Source organism: Ptychodera flava, chromosome 14, assembly GCF_041260155.1.
Source record: "Ptychodera flava strain L36383 chromosome 14, AS_Pfla_20210202, whole genome shotgun sequence".
NCBI classification, from domain to species: domain Eukaryota; kingdom Metazoa; phylum Hemichordata; class Enteropneusta; family Ptychoderidae; genus Ptychodera; species Ptychodera flava.
In genome coordinates, this window is record NC_091941.1 from 34,631,583 (window position 1) to 34,649,278 (window position 17,696).

Here is a 17,696-nt window from a genome sequence, read left to right on the forward strand (position 1 = left end):
ATTAAATAGTCTCTTAATTCCACATTAAACCTTTTTTCTACACGTCACTTGCTTAAGAAAAGATGTTAGATAATTCCAATGTTTAATTGATGCGTACTTAATGTTATGTTGAGTGTCTGGAAGTTGAAGACGTGTTCCGAGAATACAGTAATTACAATGCTCATCTGAAAGTACCCATGGTGAGGAAGTTCAAAACAATTGTTAATAGTGATTTGGAAAAACTCTCATTTTTCAAATCGAAAACAAGAAAGTAATGACAATGACATTATTCGCTTAGTTTAAAAATAGGGAGCACGTTTAGTTGATGAAAGGGGGTTTTGAGTGAAAAGAAAATCAGAAAAAGTGATCAATCGGACAATTTTCTTTTCTAGGCGATAAATAGGTTCAAGGAGAGTAGTGTAAGTATATCTCTATGTTTCTAAGCAGTAGTTAAGTGCGGTAGGATGAAGACACCGTAGACTCGGGGTTTGATGAGGGTAAACTTTGAAACCGAATGTCGAAGAAATAATTCCAACTTTGGTGGTTATTTTGTTTATGTCATTCTTTATGTGTGGTTTCCAGGAAAGGGAATTGTCAGTTATTACATCTTGATAAGTAGCTGATGAAACTTCCTCGAACAGTTGATTTCTTAGGTATAAAGTACCATGTGAAATTACTCATCTTTGCATTTGACTACACATTTGTCATAAGACCCAAGTTTTTTCACTACGGCTAAACGATGAGACTGCATGATCTCCAGGGATTACTGACGGATTATCATGGGGTGCTGAACGATAGAACAAAATTTCGCGCACAACATAAAGCAAAAGGTTAAACCATGTTAACCATGGTACAACCACCACCACGTCCTAAACGCGCATAGCAATAGTATATTTCCATACGCATCATATAATTAATTATAAATAAGTATAATTTGTATACTTGGGTTTGTTTGTACCACAATCACGTGATCTCAAGGTTGTTAATGAATCTGGAGAACACCGGAAGTACTTTGTATCCCAGAGTATTACCATTGCATTTAAGCCTTCTACTTCAGAAGGCGTGCCTATGGGTTCTTTCCGTTAAACATGGACAAAGTACAAACAAGTATGCCAATACTTTATTCGATCCACATGTTTAAACATTAATCCCTAGTAAAACAAAAGATGTATAGGGAGAGAGCAATAAAGACAATTTTTATTTACTCTCAGAGTTCGAGATAGGTAACGTAATGCGCTTTATTACATGCCTCGATTTGAGTGCAAATCAGTGCATTGATTTGAATAGGAACACCCGGGGAGTTAGAAGGCCGGTGAACGATGTACTGACCGGTTTCTGTGGTTACCCGGTCCAGTGAAACCCTTCAACGTTTGCGACGTCAAAGTAGACTCTTAACGCTAAATGTAAAATATCCATGCGCACACTGCTATTTTGATTTTGGTTCATATCTGTTTGATGTTGGTCGCTAATGGTAAAATTGTTTGAAAATGCCCTGCATGTAACTAAATGTCATATAGCACGAACTGTGAAGAGGCATGTAATAAAAATATTATTGCCTGAATACATGGGTTTATGTGCCCTCGCAGCAGGAGACAATTTACCCTCCTGGCGTCGGGCAAATTGTCACCTGCTCTGGGGAACGTAAACCCATGTATTCAGGCAATAATATATAACGTCTGGTCATATAGCTATTTCGTACCATCCATCGACCTTACTGAACCTATTGAACCCATTGAACTATTATCTCTAATCTGCGAGAAGAATCTGAAGAAACAAACATTACCAATATACCCGGGGCGAGCAAGTGACCAATCTTAATGCTGAAACCTAACGGCGAAAAGCCTCAAGGTAGATTTTCTAGGTCGAGTGATCAAGTTATATTTAAGGTGTCACAAACAGTAAATACATGTGTACAGACTCAATCAAATCAAATCAAATTAAGTCAGGTGATTACTATGATTTATTGAAAGGGAATAAGTATAGGGAGGTTCATGTGAAATAACATTTTGACTGAATTCTCCGACAGCTTTCATACGCGATGTTGTGTTACTTTCCTCAGAGTTTGCTTCAAACAGTCAGAAAAAGATAAGTTAATAACTGTTCGCGAAGTCACTTTTAGCTGCAAAGTTCCCCCGATGTACTGAGGCTATCTACCGATAGATATTTATTTCACTAATGTTAATTTTGGATGCCCGTGTTCCGCTTGGAAATCCATGTCTCCTAAACAAGTATAACTATCCAGACAGGATAGAACAATGTTCTGAAATAAACTTTGCACCCAATGATCTCAAGGGCAGCTGCCCGACACTCTCTTATAATGATAAGAGGAAAATTACGACCAAGCGTAGCGTGGCGGGGTTAAAATCGTAAAAAGTCAAAACCAGCCCGTAAAAGGCAGGAATCCCGTCCGAAAACACCACAGCTATGGACCCACAGCTAGACCAAGCGTACCTTATCAGTAGCAATCTCACAATTTTGCATTTCAACAAGATCCAGACCAAAGATTATTGAAGTTCCTTTGTACCTACATTTCATGTTCTCTAACAGAGTACAAGTAAGTCTCCAATTCTTCTTTGACTTTCAGATCTGAAACTGCTCTTTGATTCTGAGATTGCTTATCATGTATGACAAGTTTGTTTAGTAACATTTACTCGTTGCCAGATTTAAAGATAAACTGTAACCTTGTCACAACACATTATGCCATGTGTAAACCTCGATGATTGCACACTGGCTCGACACAATTTGTATTACACTGTACAAGTTTTATATAAATGGCTGCTGTAGACAATGTAAATCACTGACAGTCTTTGACATCGTTATAAAATCTGATGTATAATGGGCCCGAGGACGTAACCAATTAAGACAGCCTTCCCGCTTCATTAACATATTTAAGAATCTATAGTATTCTGGTATGTATTGTCTTGACAGTGTGAGAAGCCCCGACATTGCGACTGTTCGCAACTGGTTGTTTGTAGCCTTTATGTACAATCACCTTATCATTGCATAAAATAACGACATATGTCGAGATCATGCCATTTTTGTTATCAATGGAAGGAGTGCCCACTAAGACTCTTTTTTACCTTTGCATTGCCGTTTTGAATCGTAATAAAACAAGCTAATATGACAATGGCCGATAATTCGAACAACCCGGTGCCTTTTGGTGTAGTTGATTACATTCTCTTCATTGGAATGCTGGGAATTTCTACGATAACCGGTATCTACCATGGATTTGCAAAGGGCGGCCAACACTCCACCTCAAGGTGTGTTATCTCTCTATCTATCATACAGCGTTACAGCAATGAACGATAGCAAAAAACAAAAAACAAAACAAAACAAAAAACAAAACAAAAAAAAGACAACCCCCCCCCAAACTTATGACATCCCTCGGAGAAAAGAACGTGCATAAAGTTACGTGTCTTGTTCGGTGCCGTAAAACGGTATGCTGATATACATTACAAATGATAAGTGAACCCTCAATATGGGAAGGTGCCCTATTTCAATGGAGAAAAAGATACGATTGAAGGACACCATCAGATACCTCATCATAGTCAACCATCTTTTTTATTATACATCCTTCACAGATATCTTTTAGCTGACAGAAAAATGCATTATATACCAGTAGCCATGTCGATTATGGTGTCATTCCTGTCACCTGTGACTATAATGGGCACATCAGCTGAAGTTTTTGTACACGGCACTGGCCATTTGCCACAAGCATTCTCAATTCTTTGGTGTTTGCCGTTGGTTACCTTCCTATTTGTTCCAGTGTTCCATGACCTCAAGGTAACAAGCGCCTACGAGGTAATTATTTGAGTAATATTTTGAGTGACTGTAATGTAATGTTTTGTGCAATGTTTAAATGTATAACTGAATGAAAGTCTTGACAAACAAACAAACGGACAGAGGAATGAATGAACGAATGAATAATTCAATTAATCACTCACTCAGTGAGTCAATCAATCAATCAATCGATGTTCCAATCATTTTACCAATCTGAATTTAATTGGGTGTAAAGATCTGCTCGGCTGTTACTTCTATTTACGGGTTTGCCTCGTGCGTCTGCAGAGGGAGATGAGGGCCATCCCAGGACAAACTCTGAGAAAAAGAACAAAGCAAAGAAATAGAGAAAGCAACATAAAAGGACCTGATCCTTGCATCTGATTTTAATCACATGGCAACTATAAAGTGTGTATTTGTACTATTGTACACACATGTACGTGTGTTTGGATAGATGTAAGAATGGATTGTATGGCGGATGACAAATAGCAGGAATGAATTGAGACATTTGCGAAGATCTGTACCTCACTTGAACACGGTCGAAATTAGCCAAAGGCATGATAATTTTATCCCAACAACCGAAATAATTCCTGCCTCTTTATACACGAGTACGTGCAATTAGAAAAGGCGAGTTTTGTCGACGTTAACTTCGTTTTGCACGTGAATGAACACGACCCTAACGATAAATCGCATTCATTCTTTCAGTACATAGAATTACGTTTCAATATTGCCCTCCGAATCATCGTGGCAGTGATATTCATGTTCCAGTCACTCTTCTTCATAGCAGCATGTCTGATTGGACCGGCATTGGCGATAGAAGCAGGTAATAATTCTTTAATCAGTGTTTCAATGTCTGATCTTCCAATATAACGAGTTGTATTGTGCCACTGTCATATCAGATGAGTGCCCAATGAGTGTTCCCACATATTTATCACTGCTTCACCTTAATTCACGAAATTAAAGAAAGAGATATCGCCACTGCTGTAGGCGATATATAGTTGCCGGCCTTCGGGCTTGTGCCTTCGGCTCGGGCATCATCAATATTACCGTCATGAGCACCACCAGTCAACAAATCGTGATCTTGCCCTTGCTATCAGGTGTTATTTTGAACTATTACACCTTACGTATGATACAGAGGCTGTATTGACTGGAAGACACTCACGTTATATAAAAATCGATATAACAATGGCAGGGTGTTTGTTCTGTGTACTTAAAGTAATAACACATGACAGCGAAGGCAAGATTACCAAGGGATGATGCTTATGACGGTAATGTTCGAGGTGTCTGAGCCAAGACCATTACGTTTTATAGATTGCATATTGTATTCATTTGATGCAATCTTGTTCGTACCTGTTTATTGAATTCATTATTAATTATAGATATCACTCCGAGGCTCAAATGTGCTGGATACCATTGCATATTCACTGATCCAAGAAGCATTTTTACTATCATCAATGTTGTGAGGTCGATAGCTTCAGTTTCTGTAAAAGAAATGAACAACAACAAAAAAACAACAATAACCTGGCAGTAATGGACTAGATGATCTTCATAATGTACATAAATCTATGATCTGAAACCCTGTAAATATAAGAGCTTTTATGTATCAGATGTATTCTATGTTTCATTAGATAAAAGGAAAAGCATGTTTCCACAAACAGGGATACAATAATCTCATATTAAGCTGTACTAGGGATTGAGTGCCGTGCGATCAGTCACTACATGCACTACATACACCGTGTAGCCTAGAGAAAGATTGACACTCCTGTCTGATCTTTAGCTTAATGACGTAATGAGTGAAACAATTGCCAATGAATGCTTTGAGCTTAGTCACTTTGCTCATGAAATACCTTTTACGTGATGTAATCGTTGAGCATGTTGATATTAACAGCTAGTTCAGGCAAGATGGTGGCTCCTTTTTGTCTTTGCATTTTAGAATTGTGAATGACCCCTCTGTTTCTAATTTCACAGGCCTACAAATGTCCTACAGTTTAAGTAAATGACAATAGCACTGTATGTAAAAAGTAATAAGTAAAGAAAGTTCGACTTCATGCATTGATAAAGGTGTAAAACAGATTAATTGAAAGTGTATGAATGATGTTCCATATAACATACAATGTATCATCATTATTGTTTTGCAGTCCTCAACTTTGACTTTCGGTACACATTACTCATTACTGGGGCTCTCGGAACAATATATACTGCTCTTGTGAGTGAGTTTCTATAAATATTAGTAGTATGGTAGTATCGGGAGTAAAAAAAGACAAATGTCTGTGATAATGTGTACTTAAGCAGAAAGATCGAATCAACGGAAACATTAAACTGCGAACTGTTTGGTATTATTGTCGTCGGAGCATAGATCATATGATTTTGAGTATGATAAAAAAAAATTGAAGACATCATTGTCAAATTTAAGCTGTTCTAACTGCGTCAAGAACGCCTGCTGTATTATGCATGAGAAGAGACTACGCTTTTATCATATACCCATGCCCATATTGTTACATCCTAGTGACGTTCAACGTAAAATATCAGCCGTGATATTTCACGGTAAACGTCGAGATATGCACGATGAACGTCATCAGTTTTAGAGTTTTCCCGAACTACATTAGCAGTTTGTTGGTAAACAACGTAAATAACAAAATGGCGGCCGTTCTCCGCCTGCGAAGCGATGTCGCCGACGTAAAAGTTTGAAGGGCTTCGAGGAACACGGGTATTTCTGGTTGCAAAATACGGAAATATCACGTTGAGTCTTGAAATGTTTTCCCATGGTATTTTTTTGGTCAAGTTCTAGCAAGTATTCTGCCGTTCGCAAGGCGCTGGCACTGTGCACGGTCTCCACCGAACAGGTAGTGAGCGCGTGGCGTGACAGCGATGTCGCGCGCGCGACGACTGTTGACATGGCAACTCTAAAGGTAAACTAACAAAATGGCGTCCCCTCTCCGCGCGAGCTCCGTGCCGTACGACGATCGAAATCAGGATAGATTTAAAGCTGAGCAGTTTTTGATCGGTTACAGTTGTAATAGCATATTGCACCTTAAAATGTTCCTTCTGTATGACGATTTTTGTATCCCGGTGTCTTTCTTCTTGGGTTTCATTGAGATATGGACGACTTGCAGCAATGTCGCGCGTGATGTTGACATTCTCGTCGTATACTTTATGAATGAAGCCTGTTCACATAAACATTCTGATATTTATGCGCAAGGCGTAATAAAGTAAAGCCTCAAAATTAAAGGATTTTCGTTCTATTAGTAAAAATTCCCTAAAATTATGGGCATAGGTATATGATAAATCGGTTATTACCCAATATCGCCTGTTCCTTGTGTCGTATCAGCATTCGTGTCATTTGTGCTGCGTCAGACACTCGACTTCGTCTCGTGCCTGACGCAGCACATTAATGACACTCATGCTGATACGACACAGGAACAGGCGATATTGGGTAATAACCTCTAAGTAGCTTTCGCTTATTTGTCGTCATAAGCCCTAGAAGTGCGATAGAAAATTCTAAATTTCATTCTTCTGAAGACGAATGTAATGGGACTGGCGAATATGATGAGTCGGACAGTTTTATATAATGTCGTTTATACGCTCTTTAGCAATATCGAACTTGATTTGTTGTTACATCAGGTAAGATCTCATAAAATTCGGCTACCATAGCGTCATGACGATCATTGTATTTCTTACAGGGCGGAATGAAAGGCGTGATATGGACAGACGTATTCCAGTTCTTTGTTCTCTATGGCACAGTATTGACAATCATCATCCTTGGCGTGAGTAACAGCGGAGGAATGGCGGAAATATTGAGAATTAGTGGCGAAGACGGGCGTTTGAATGCTTTTAGGTATCAAAGTATTTTTCTCACAAATAGATTCTACACCAAATTATTGCATGAAGACTAACTGATGCATGTAGCTCAATAGCAGTAGCGTACTATGTAATTTTTAGCTGACGTGTTTGCACACGTGAGGTAATGTCGTAGCGATGTCTGTCTGTCTGTGTGTCTGTGCGTCTGTGTCTGTCTGTCTGTTGACCTGATATCTCAAAAAACAGCTCATCAGATCAGAATCAAATCTAATGTATAGATTCAGTTAGCAAATGGCAAAAACTGATTAGTTTCTGGTGGGTGTGGCTTGCATTTTTTTTTTCATAATTAATGATTAAATCCGTATATACTTTGAGATTGCACACAATTTGATGAGATTTGCTACAAATGTTGATCACACCAGGATGTATGAGCCGTAAATGGTATAGAGGAGCGACATTAAAGATAATTCCTAATTTGCATATTTAATTAACTTTCCTAATTAGGGATACATATCTGAATTGACTCAACCAAAGTTGATGAAACTTTCTATGTACATTAAAGATACTATGATGCAACATTATTGAAAGTCATTAAGCATTTTTACTTCAGCCAATTCCTAATTGACATTTTTAAGAATTTTTTATTTCAGCTAATTACATATTTGTATAGAATTTATCCGTGGTGAATATTGTTCATGATATTGATTATACCACTTTCACTGAAGTTGCAAACATGTGGCAAAAGTTTAAATTAACACACAACTGAAATACATAATAAAACACGTGATCATTTTCAGTTCATATCTGATTGTAAGCGTATTCTTTCGGTTTGTGATCGTGAACAACGCCGATGCAAAGGCTGACATGCAAATGAAGACTACACCAATTACAGCGCTCTATTTTCAATTGAAAAGCAAGAATTTTCTGTTGTTTGTGGCAAGGCAATGATATTTCTGCCATACTTTTCTTATGGAGAACAGAAGACAAATCTTGCAAATGGTTGTGTCATACTTTATTTACGAACGTTAAGCTTATGACCTACTTTCTCGTACGCCATCCCCTGCTGTATAGTCTTTCATTCATTAAAATAGAAGAAGAAACTGTAAGGCAATACATTTCCTAAATAATATCCCAATGTTTTACTCATATAAAATCATACAAATTCAAGCGTTTCGTAAACACATACCTTCAACATGGCGAAGCTATGTCTACGAAGCTCAAGTCTCTCACTATTATGGACAACGTATTCACCCGTTAACTTGCATTTGGGTAAAATTTCTATCGTCTTCCTTACATTCATTTTTAGCTCACGTGTTCACACACGTAAACTAATGTCATAGCGATGTCTAGTCTGTCCGTCTGTCTGTCCGTCTGTTTACAGATGACTCAAAAACGCCTGAACGAATTCAAATCAGATTTGATAGACAGCTACCACATGCCAATGGCAAGAACTAATCAGATTTTTTGTTAGTTTGGCTTGCATATTAATGAAGTTATTAAATATCTTTTTTTCATATAATGGTTTCCTATTGTGACAGTAATAATAGTGTCGACCTATATCAAGGAATACTGCACACAATTTCATGCAACTCTTCACAGGTGATCATCTCAGAACATTATGATGATACTGTGAGTGTCATGTCAATTATCTGCTCATTTGCATATTTAATAAACTTTGTAATTAGTGATATAACCCCGAAAGTCCTGCACCAAATTTGACGAGACCTGCTACAAATATTTATCTGTTAAGTATGTAATTGTACTGAGAAGTATTGGGCAGTGTCACGTTAAGACATAGCTAATTTGCATATTTCATGAAGTTTTTGTAATTAGTCATGTGACTACGAAATAGCTGCACCAATTTTGATGAAATCTGCTGCAGATACTGATCCGACAGATATCTGACTGTGTTGTGAAGCATTTAGTAGTGTAAAGTTAAGTAAAGTAAGGGTTGATTTTCACATTTATGGACTTTGTAATTAATGATATAACTCTGAAATTATGACACCAAATTTGGTGAAACCTGCTACAGATATTGATCTGATAAATCTTTAATTGTCGCGAAAAGCACTGAGCAGTATAAAGTTAATTAAGGGTTCATTTGCATATTTAATGAACTTTTTAATCAGTGATATTACTCCGAACGTATGGCATTAAACTTGATGAAACGTGTTACAGACGTGATCTGATAGGAATGTAATCGTCCCATGACGCATTGAGCAGTGTCAACTTAATAAACAGCTCATTTGCATTTTAAATGAAGTTTTGTAATTAGTGTTTTAACTCTGAGAGTACTATGCGAAAGTTGATGAAACCTGCTACATATAATGATCTGATGATATCTGATTGTTCTGTGAAGCGCACTACTATGTGGTGAACCTGTTGTACACTACGTGAGCACATTCGGTTCACATCTGGTTTTTGATCGATTTTGACCTTCTGATCTTTCTCCGCAGTTTTGACTTCTCACCAACAAAACGACTATCCTTCTTCAGCACGACCATCGGCGCCTCTTTCGCATTCTCTCCGGGTTTCGTTAGTCAGACAGCAGTGCAACGATACATGAGTGTCCCGTCGTTAAAACATTCACAGATGTGAGTAAACATTTGCAAAACAGCCTTGTTGAATGTGGACACGTTGTGATCAGAAGTGATTTATCATTACATTACAATTGTCAGTAGACGATCCATTTTGCCATTCAACATTTATTTGCGAAAGATTAAGTGTAAACAGTAGCAGACTACTAAAGGAGCTGAAACATTGAAAAGTCTGGGATACTTTTTTATCGATCATCGAAGAAAGATACAGAGATATGCTTTTCAACCTTTGAAGAGTGATCAGGCATGCAAAATAATTGTTTTCAAATGGCTGTGGGCTGTGGATGCGTCGTTGTCATGTACTTAAAGTTGGTCTAAAACTACTTGGCTTTGGCCGTTGGTGTTTTTACTTAGTTCATAATTCTAGATTACGTAGAAATGTTCGATTTTTGACACTTTTCAATTTTTCTATTCGGAAGGACTATTGTGTGTAAACCCCTAAATTACAGGGATTGTAGCTTAATAAGGAGTCGCTGAAGTACAATAACGTATTTGCGTTTACATAACGTCATATCGTCTGTGCGTCGGAACAGCACAGCTTTAATTTTGGCATGATTGTTCGATCAGTTGAGGTAGTATGCGTTTCAAAAGTGAAAGGCTATTGCTCAAACTTTCCTCAATGGAACTTTCGAATAGTCCTTTACCAAATCCAGAATAACAATGAGGGGTCACCATGCGAAATTTGATATTAGATAGACAAACTACGTAAGTTTTCCCGGTATTTGAAATTCAAAATGGCCTCCATACATGTGTAAACTTTATGGGGCATAGTAAAAATTTCGATTTTCGAAAAACTAAGACCGTGAAAACTTTTTTAAAACCAAGAACTTTATGACGATACCCCAAAAGTGGTAGACAGGAAAACAATAGAAATAAATTTGAAGCCAAAATACCTGTTCCCGAGGCACATTCTACCTTAAAGGTAAATTCCACACACTGTTCCTTCTAACCGTTTCTCAGCATTTTGTATCTTTCAGGATTGTCTGGCACATTTGAGGTGCTGCCAATGCACAAACAGTGTCCTTTAAACGCACAGTCATGTGACATGTAATTGTGAACTCTGTCTACCTCTACAGGACTATATTGGCGTCAATGCCGTTTTTCTACATCTACTTGTGCATTCTGTACTTGGCCGGACTAGTTATCTCTGTATATTACGACAGTAAGTATACCTGTATAATTGAAGTGATATAAAATACAAGAAAAATGACACAGGCAATATAACTGTAGAACAAAATATGTACTTGCTTCCTTGAGTACGCTTGGTTGTTGTGAACGGCCAGTATGTTATTAAATGTCCAATGTCTTGCGTTACATTTCCAAACATATAAGAGGAATAAATGCCTTGGAAACTAAACTCTTGACCTATCAACAAAGCTCATTGTCCTTTTTTACAGACGGATTAACATCCCTTCAGCTGGCAATCAACGCCACGTTACCAACTGGTAAGACTTTTTAAGCCACCGTAAAATGCTATAACTGAGGGATACTTGGCGTACCACTTTGACTACTGTTTTGAGTCTTTGGAGTAATGATATTAATAGAGTCGTGAATTTTACATATAACTATTTATATTCATACAGTAAGCAGTAAAATTCGGAAATGATTTGAAGTAGACTTACTTCCGAATTAACAAACATTCAAACATTTCATAAGGACTGTGCGGCACTCATATCGAGAGTAATGAATAACGTAAACAAACGACAATGCGAATATTGCTGTTGTGCCATTTCTGGTTATCTGGTTAATATCTTGCTCATAACATATCGCTATTTCAATTTGATGATGGATCTAATGAACGTGCTAATGAACTTCCATATGGCTATAGAATATTAATAATTTAACACTTACACTTTTCTAACAATATGAAATAGCATCAAAATTCAATATTTATGAACATCTGTGGACAAGTGTTACTTCTTTCTCAAATTGGTCATGTTGGAAATAAATTGCAGAGTTTTGTCCGACGTGTGAAACCATTAGAATTTAGAATTATATAATTCAGTACGTGTTAAAAATGACGTCATTATCACAGTTGCAGTCTGATCATCATAAACCATGCATTCAACAAGATGTTACAATATTCAACACGTCAATAATGTACTGGTTCCACAACTTAAAAATGAGCAACTAACTTTGTTTACTCAATGTCTATATGTGCCTATTATAAGAAATTTGTAAAGACTGATTATTAGAATAAGAATATAACGTTATTGTCCATATCACAATAGGCAATGTAAATCATGTATATCAAAAATAATTAAATGCCCTGTACCTCTACACCTCGACATATTTTACAGCAATTTTTGATCAACTGTCTCTTTAAAATAAAAAGTGAGTCGTTTCAAATTTCAACCCTGCGTCATAAGTTACAATGTTTTCTCATGGGGCAGACACTTTATGTCCATTTCACGAGATCCATCAAATTTTGTTTTCATTTTATGATGGTCACTCTCACAAGGGCAGTGTAATTCGTCAATTTTCATCCTGTAATTCTTAAATAATATCAAAATAAGGTTTTCCAAACTCGTTGTTGAGAGGAGCAGCTGACGCAAATTACGAACCGAACTTCAAGTCTCCCGATCAGGTAAGTACTATCGGAGTTTCATCATTTTCTGCTGTTAGTGCTTTTTATTCTCAGAAAACACCGTAACCCTTGGCCTAGGCCCCATAACACTGGTGGCGATGCGGTGCGCTGGCAAGCTGTAAACACCTTTTTTAAACAAGGAATACCCAACTCATGTCTTCGTGGATAAAAATGGGCCACAAAATGGGAAACCTTCGATGGAAAATTGTAACTGAGCCTTATGCATTATGTGTATAATGTAACATAACATACATTATGCGGACCACCAATTGATGACAAATAAACAATAGAATAAAACGTGTGCCCTTATAATATATTTTCTGCTCATATCTTCAAGAAAGTTGCATGGGTGAAATACATCAAGTAAGCCACAAAATTGGTGACCAAAAAACTGTAAGCAGTTGCACAAAACATTTTTTTCAATAGTTAACATATTCATAACTGAAATACACAAAGAGGGCCACTAAATGATCGACAAATTAACTTTTGTAGTCTTGCTTGGAGGACTATCTGGGTCAAAAGAGGACCAACCTAAGGGATGGCCTCTTGACCTCCACCACAGGTGGCGCTGTATGAGAGTTTATAATCTTAACGTCAATAGCATGCCTCTTCAAATTTCATTCCATACGGTGAAAATGCTCTGCGTAGTTTTGAAGTAAATACAACTTTGTGTCAGTGAAAAATGCTCTTCTTGCAGATTTTGATGTACTTTGTCAGTTCTCAGTTAGGACAAGTGTCTGGGATTCAGGGATTGTTCGTTGCCGGTCTCTTTGCTGCATTGCTTAGGTGAGACAAACTCGACAAACTCGATGCATGCATACACATATATATATATATATATATATATAATATATATATTATTATATATATATATATATATATATATATATATATATATATATATATATGCTCATCGTTCAATTTAAAGCCATATTATCAGACCAATCCTATATCTGTATTTCTGAAATAAACCTATGTAAACCTATAGAATATACCTGAGGACAAGAGCCCACTGAAAAGCTGCTAAATATATTAACTACATTTTTATAATTTTCGACTTGGAACACTATTAGCGAGATAAATGATTTTTTTTCATCATCTTACTATGTACAGTTCAGTGTCTTCTTCCTTAAACGCGATGACTGCCATCACTCTGGAAGACTTTATCAAACCGTTTCGTAAGTGGAAGGCGTACAGATCAGGACAGATGGTGTACACCAACGATAAACATGACACTGCAGTTTCAAAGGTTTTAAGTAAGTAAGTCAAGGTTTTTGATGTGATTTCTTACAACGGAGATCCTCATACCGATTAAACTATAGGTATAACCTTGCAAAGAAGAAAGCTTGAGCCTCTTGTGAATGAACTTATGCTTACTTTTTACCTCCTTTCTGTGCAGCATGTGCTTATGGATTGGTTGCTATAGGTTTGGCGTTCATTGCGTCCCGTGTTGAAAGCCTATTGGTCCTTAGCACAACAATTTTTGCAGTACCTGGCGGTCCTACCTTCGGCGTATTCATCCTCGGAATATTATACAGAAGGGCAAATGGAATGTAGGTGATACCGCTAAATTATTTAGTGAAAATAATCTATATTGAAGTACCGCCATTTAACAATATCATGAAGGAGGAAGGAATACATGTCTGGTTATTATTGCAATTTACAATTTCTCCCATTTTTAAAAGTAAGAAGCTAAGTAGCTGCAGTTATTTTGCGACTAAATATTTAGTTTACAAACTTAGTAAGTATGGAATACCAGACGCCCTCCTTGACTGGTTTAGTAGCTACCTAACAAATAGATCCCAGGTAGTTAATGTTAAAGGGTGTAGATCAGACCCTGTCTTAGTTAAGTCCGGGGTTCCGCAGGGGTCACAACTGGGACCACTGTGTTTCATTCTTTATTTAAATGATATATTTGGTAATTTTAAATGTGGCTCCTTAGGCTTTGCAGACGATCTGAAGTTGTTTAAGATAATACGTAGTGTGAATGACTGTTCAATGTTACAAGAAGATATCAATTACTTGTCCACATGGTCTGAGAAATGGAAAATGCACCTTAATTATGCCAAATGTGTAGTACTTCGTCTTTCATTGAAAAGATCGCCAATTGAGAGGGATTATAATATTGATGCTCACAACTTGAAGACTGTTTATAGTTACAGTGACCTAGGCATGACACTAGACACAAAGTTAACTTTTTCAACTCACGTTGTTTCAAGTGTCACTCATGCTCGAAGACTACTTGGCATGCTAAAAAGGTTTGCCAAACGGTTGTCAGTGGATGCATTGCTCGTGGTTTACAAAACATTCATTAGAACTAGACTCGAGTATGCATCAGTTGTTTGGAATAGCATTGACAAAGTGTACTCAGACAAATTAGAAGCTGTACAGCGTAAATTTGTTAAATATTTGTGTTATCTTGTAAAAGTAAGGTTTGATGATTATTCATATGATGATATGTGTGTTATGTTTAATTTACCAATGCTGTCTAAAAGGCGCACTTATTTTGACCTTGTTTTCTTCAGAAATCAATTAATGCCCTTCTTGATTGCCAACCAATTTTTAATTTACACATTCCTGGGCGATCAACTAGACAGAAACGGACATTTCATGAGCCTGGTGGTAGAGTTAAATTTACTAGCAATTCACTTTTTAATCGCATTTCAAAGCTATATAATAGTTTTTATCAATGTCTACCAATTTTTAACATTTCTGTTTCGAGTTTTAAAAGAAAAGCTAAAAGCATTTGCTTTTGAATTTTTACTTTGTCCTTGTTGTGCATGTCATTTGTTTTAACTTGCTTTCTTGTCCTGTAACATCATGTTATTTGTATTTTTTACTAAAACCCTCCTGTAAGTGCGGTTGTATATGGTTTTTAACTGTATCATATGTGTGTTGGAGTTCGAAATAAATAAATAAATAAATAAATAAATAAACTTCTTCCTACAGAAGATAAAAAAGTACAAGTTATTGGGCTTCCAGTTATTTCATTCAACCATGCATGCTTATTTGCAGCGGAACACTTTGTGGAATTTTGCTTGGATTCATCTTTGGGTTGTGGATTTCTCTCGGGGCCTTTGCCAACCAAGGATCCTCAGAAGAAGTTGCTGCGATATACAGGGTGCGTTACAATGATCCCGAGAATATTCTTAAATCGCTCGATATTACTGTTTATAATGTGAAAGATATAGTATGTAAAGGCAAGAACATTTAGGATACGATGAATACATTAAACGGTAAAAAATATTCATTTCGTAAACTGAAACTATTTGAATGATTTTAAATTAAAATCAATTGGTGTACTCGGCTTGAAGTAAAGCTACTTCTACATTGTTGTTTCTAGCTTTCTTTTATGATGTATGCGACCTACTCCTTTGCCGTCACCGTAGTCACAAGTATTATAGGCAGTGAGATCATCAATATGTGGTTCAAGAAAGGGAACATCAAACCCGTCAACCCGATGTTACTGGCAAGGTGTATTCGGTAAGTTCTTTTCCATCATGCGTTAATATCATCTTTATACTTTTCTAGAAATGGAGTTTACCTGTGATAAGTCTTTAAGTTAAAACGATGACAGTAATAAAGTGGTCAATTCCAATAAGCAAATAGGCATGCGATTGGAATTCGTCCCAATTGTTGGAAATGGGGAGTATGTCAGACATTTGAGAAATGTCATTTTCTCATTTACAGCTGATAATCGTTTCCTTTGTGTCTAGATCAGGGAGACTTGACAGAAAAGACAACCCATTAAAAGACATCAGTCACGATGGAGATGGAAAGACAGCAGGAAGAGGCGGTGATCCTAAAGCAGTGTGATCATTCTCAGCCAATGAGATACTTCTCGGCTAATGTCCGCTTTGACATAATTTTGCAGCCGTACCTGACATTTTTTCTTGGCAGACGTTTTTTCTATGGTCAATAAGTTCAAAATACAACTTCGCAGCAGAAGGGTTAGTCCATGGGTCACCGTACGCGACGCTGTTTTGCGGCAGAAAAATTGTAGTTTGTGACCCGGCAGACCCTTGTCCGACGGTCAAGTAGTCCCATGTTTTATGAACTCTGTCAGCGTACACTTGGTTTATGTAGCTTTAAATTATATAGCAGAGTCCATACTAATCAAACTGTGTAATGCTTGTGTTTAACCATATTAAACATACGCTTGGAATTTGTTGAAATGTGACAGGAAGGAGTCTTGAACTGAATTGTCATATCAAAAACCAGAGTATACATGTTTTATCTCTTCACTACGTAAAATAAATTTGAATAAGTACAGTTTTGCTTTTTGCTATAATGTTTAGTTAAATGTCCCTCGGGTCAATGTATTAATTTGAATAACTCGCAATTTTCAGACGATGATAGCAACTTTCGCTTTTTTTCAATGTGCGTCACGAAAACAACGCTAGATTTATAGATGCAAAACTTGGAGATGCATGATTACAGTTGTGTACCTTCATATGTGAAGACTAACTCGCAAAAGAGCAAATCTGTTGTACATAAATTAAGATATTTTGTCACCTAACCTCACTTCAAGAATTGTACAGTCGGATGGCGAAGTTAACAAGTTTGGATGGATTCCTTCCTTGTTGCTTGCCAGAAATGTATGATTTTGTCCATCTAAATTTTTCAACGTGTCATGGTATTCTAAAGGTTAAACGATTTGTTTACTTGGAGAAACTCTATCATAAATTTATTTAAGCAATAAAGCACACCCAGCGATGGTATACCACGAGATTTGACCAGTTCACGACATATATGCACGAGTGATAGCTCGTGCATATATGGAGTGAACTGGTCAAAATTGAATGGTACACCGTCGCTTGGTGTGATTTATTGCTATTATATCATAACAGTATATTGAAATTCTGGCATGGAACGTCAAAAATGGATTTTTGCTCAACCTTAGAGCTCGCGCGTATGCCAGCCGTGGTATATCGCCAATATACCACGGTTCTTTTCGC

General features: G+C 37.0%; 2 protein-coding genes across 2 annotated transcripts; both read left to right on the forward strand.

Annotated features, from left to right (window-relative positions):
* Nucleotides 1–4,473: 4,473 nt before the first annotated feature.
* Nucleotides 4,474–12,804, forward strand: LOC139150269 (sodium-dependent multivitamin transporter-like). The gene is made up of 7 exons (XM_070722528.1): nucleotides 4,474–4,579; nucleotides 5,895–5,962; nucleotides 7,437–7,591; nucleotides 10,011–10,148; nucleotides 11,228–11,313; nucleotides 11,549–11,596; nucleotides 12,668–12,804. Exons 1-7 carry the CDS (start codon nucleotides 4,516–4,518, stop codon nucleotides 12,802–12,804), a joined length of 696 nt encoding a protein of 231 aa, XP_070578629.1. The 5' UTR covers nucleotides 4,474–4,515.
* A 616-nt stretch (nucleotides 12,805–13,420) lies between these two features.
* Nucleotides 13,421–16,554, forward strand: LOC139148838 (sodium-dependent multivitamin transporter-like). Its single transcript, XM_070720268.1, has 6 exons — nucleotides 13,421–13,524; nucleotides 13,852–13,994; nucleotides 14,138–14,291; nucleotides 15,754–15,859; nucleotides 16,082–16,221; nucleotides 16,455–16,554. The coding sequence occupies exons 1-6, from the start codon at nucleotides 13,421–13,423 to the stop codon at nucleotides 16,552–16,554; spliced, it is 747 nt and encodes a 248-aa protein (XP_070576369.1).
* Nucleotides 16,555–17,696: the final 1,142 nt, after the last annotated feature.

Bases quoted from the DNA above. Each gene is read 5' to 3' on its own strand.
- LOC139150269 (XM_070722528.1), top strand. From the start codon at position 4,516: ATGTTCCAGTCACTCTTCTTCATAGCAGCATGTCTGATTGGACCGGCA. The intron at 4,580-5,894 runs GTAATAATTCTT...ATTGTTTTGCAG, and splicing joins GGCATTGGCGATAGAAGCAG to TCCTCAACTTTGACTTTCGG. The intron at 7,592-10,010 runs GTATCAAAGTAT...CTTTCTCCGCAG, and splicing joins GGGCGTTTGAATGCTTTTAG to TTTTGACTTCTCACCAACAA.
- LOC139148838 (XM_070720268.1), top strand. From the start codon at position 13,421: ATGCTCTTCTTGCAGATTTTGATGTACTTTGTCAGTTCTCAGTTAGGA. The intron at 15,860-16,081 runs GTGCGTTACAAT...TGTTGTTTCTAG, and splicing joins AAGTTGCTGCGATATACAGG to CTTTCTTTTATGATGTATGC. The intron at 16,222-16,454 runs GTAAGTTCTTTT...CTTTGTGTCTAG, and splicing joins TTACTGGCAAGGTGTATTCG to ATCAGGGAGACTTGACAGAA.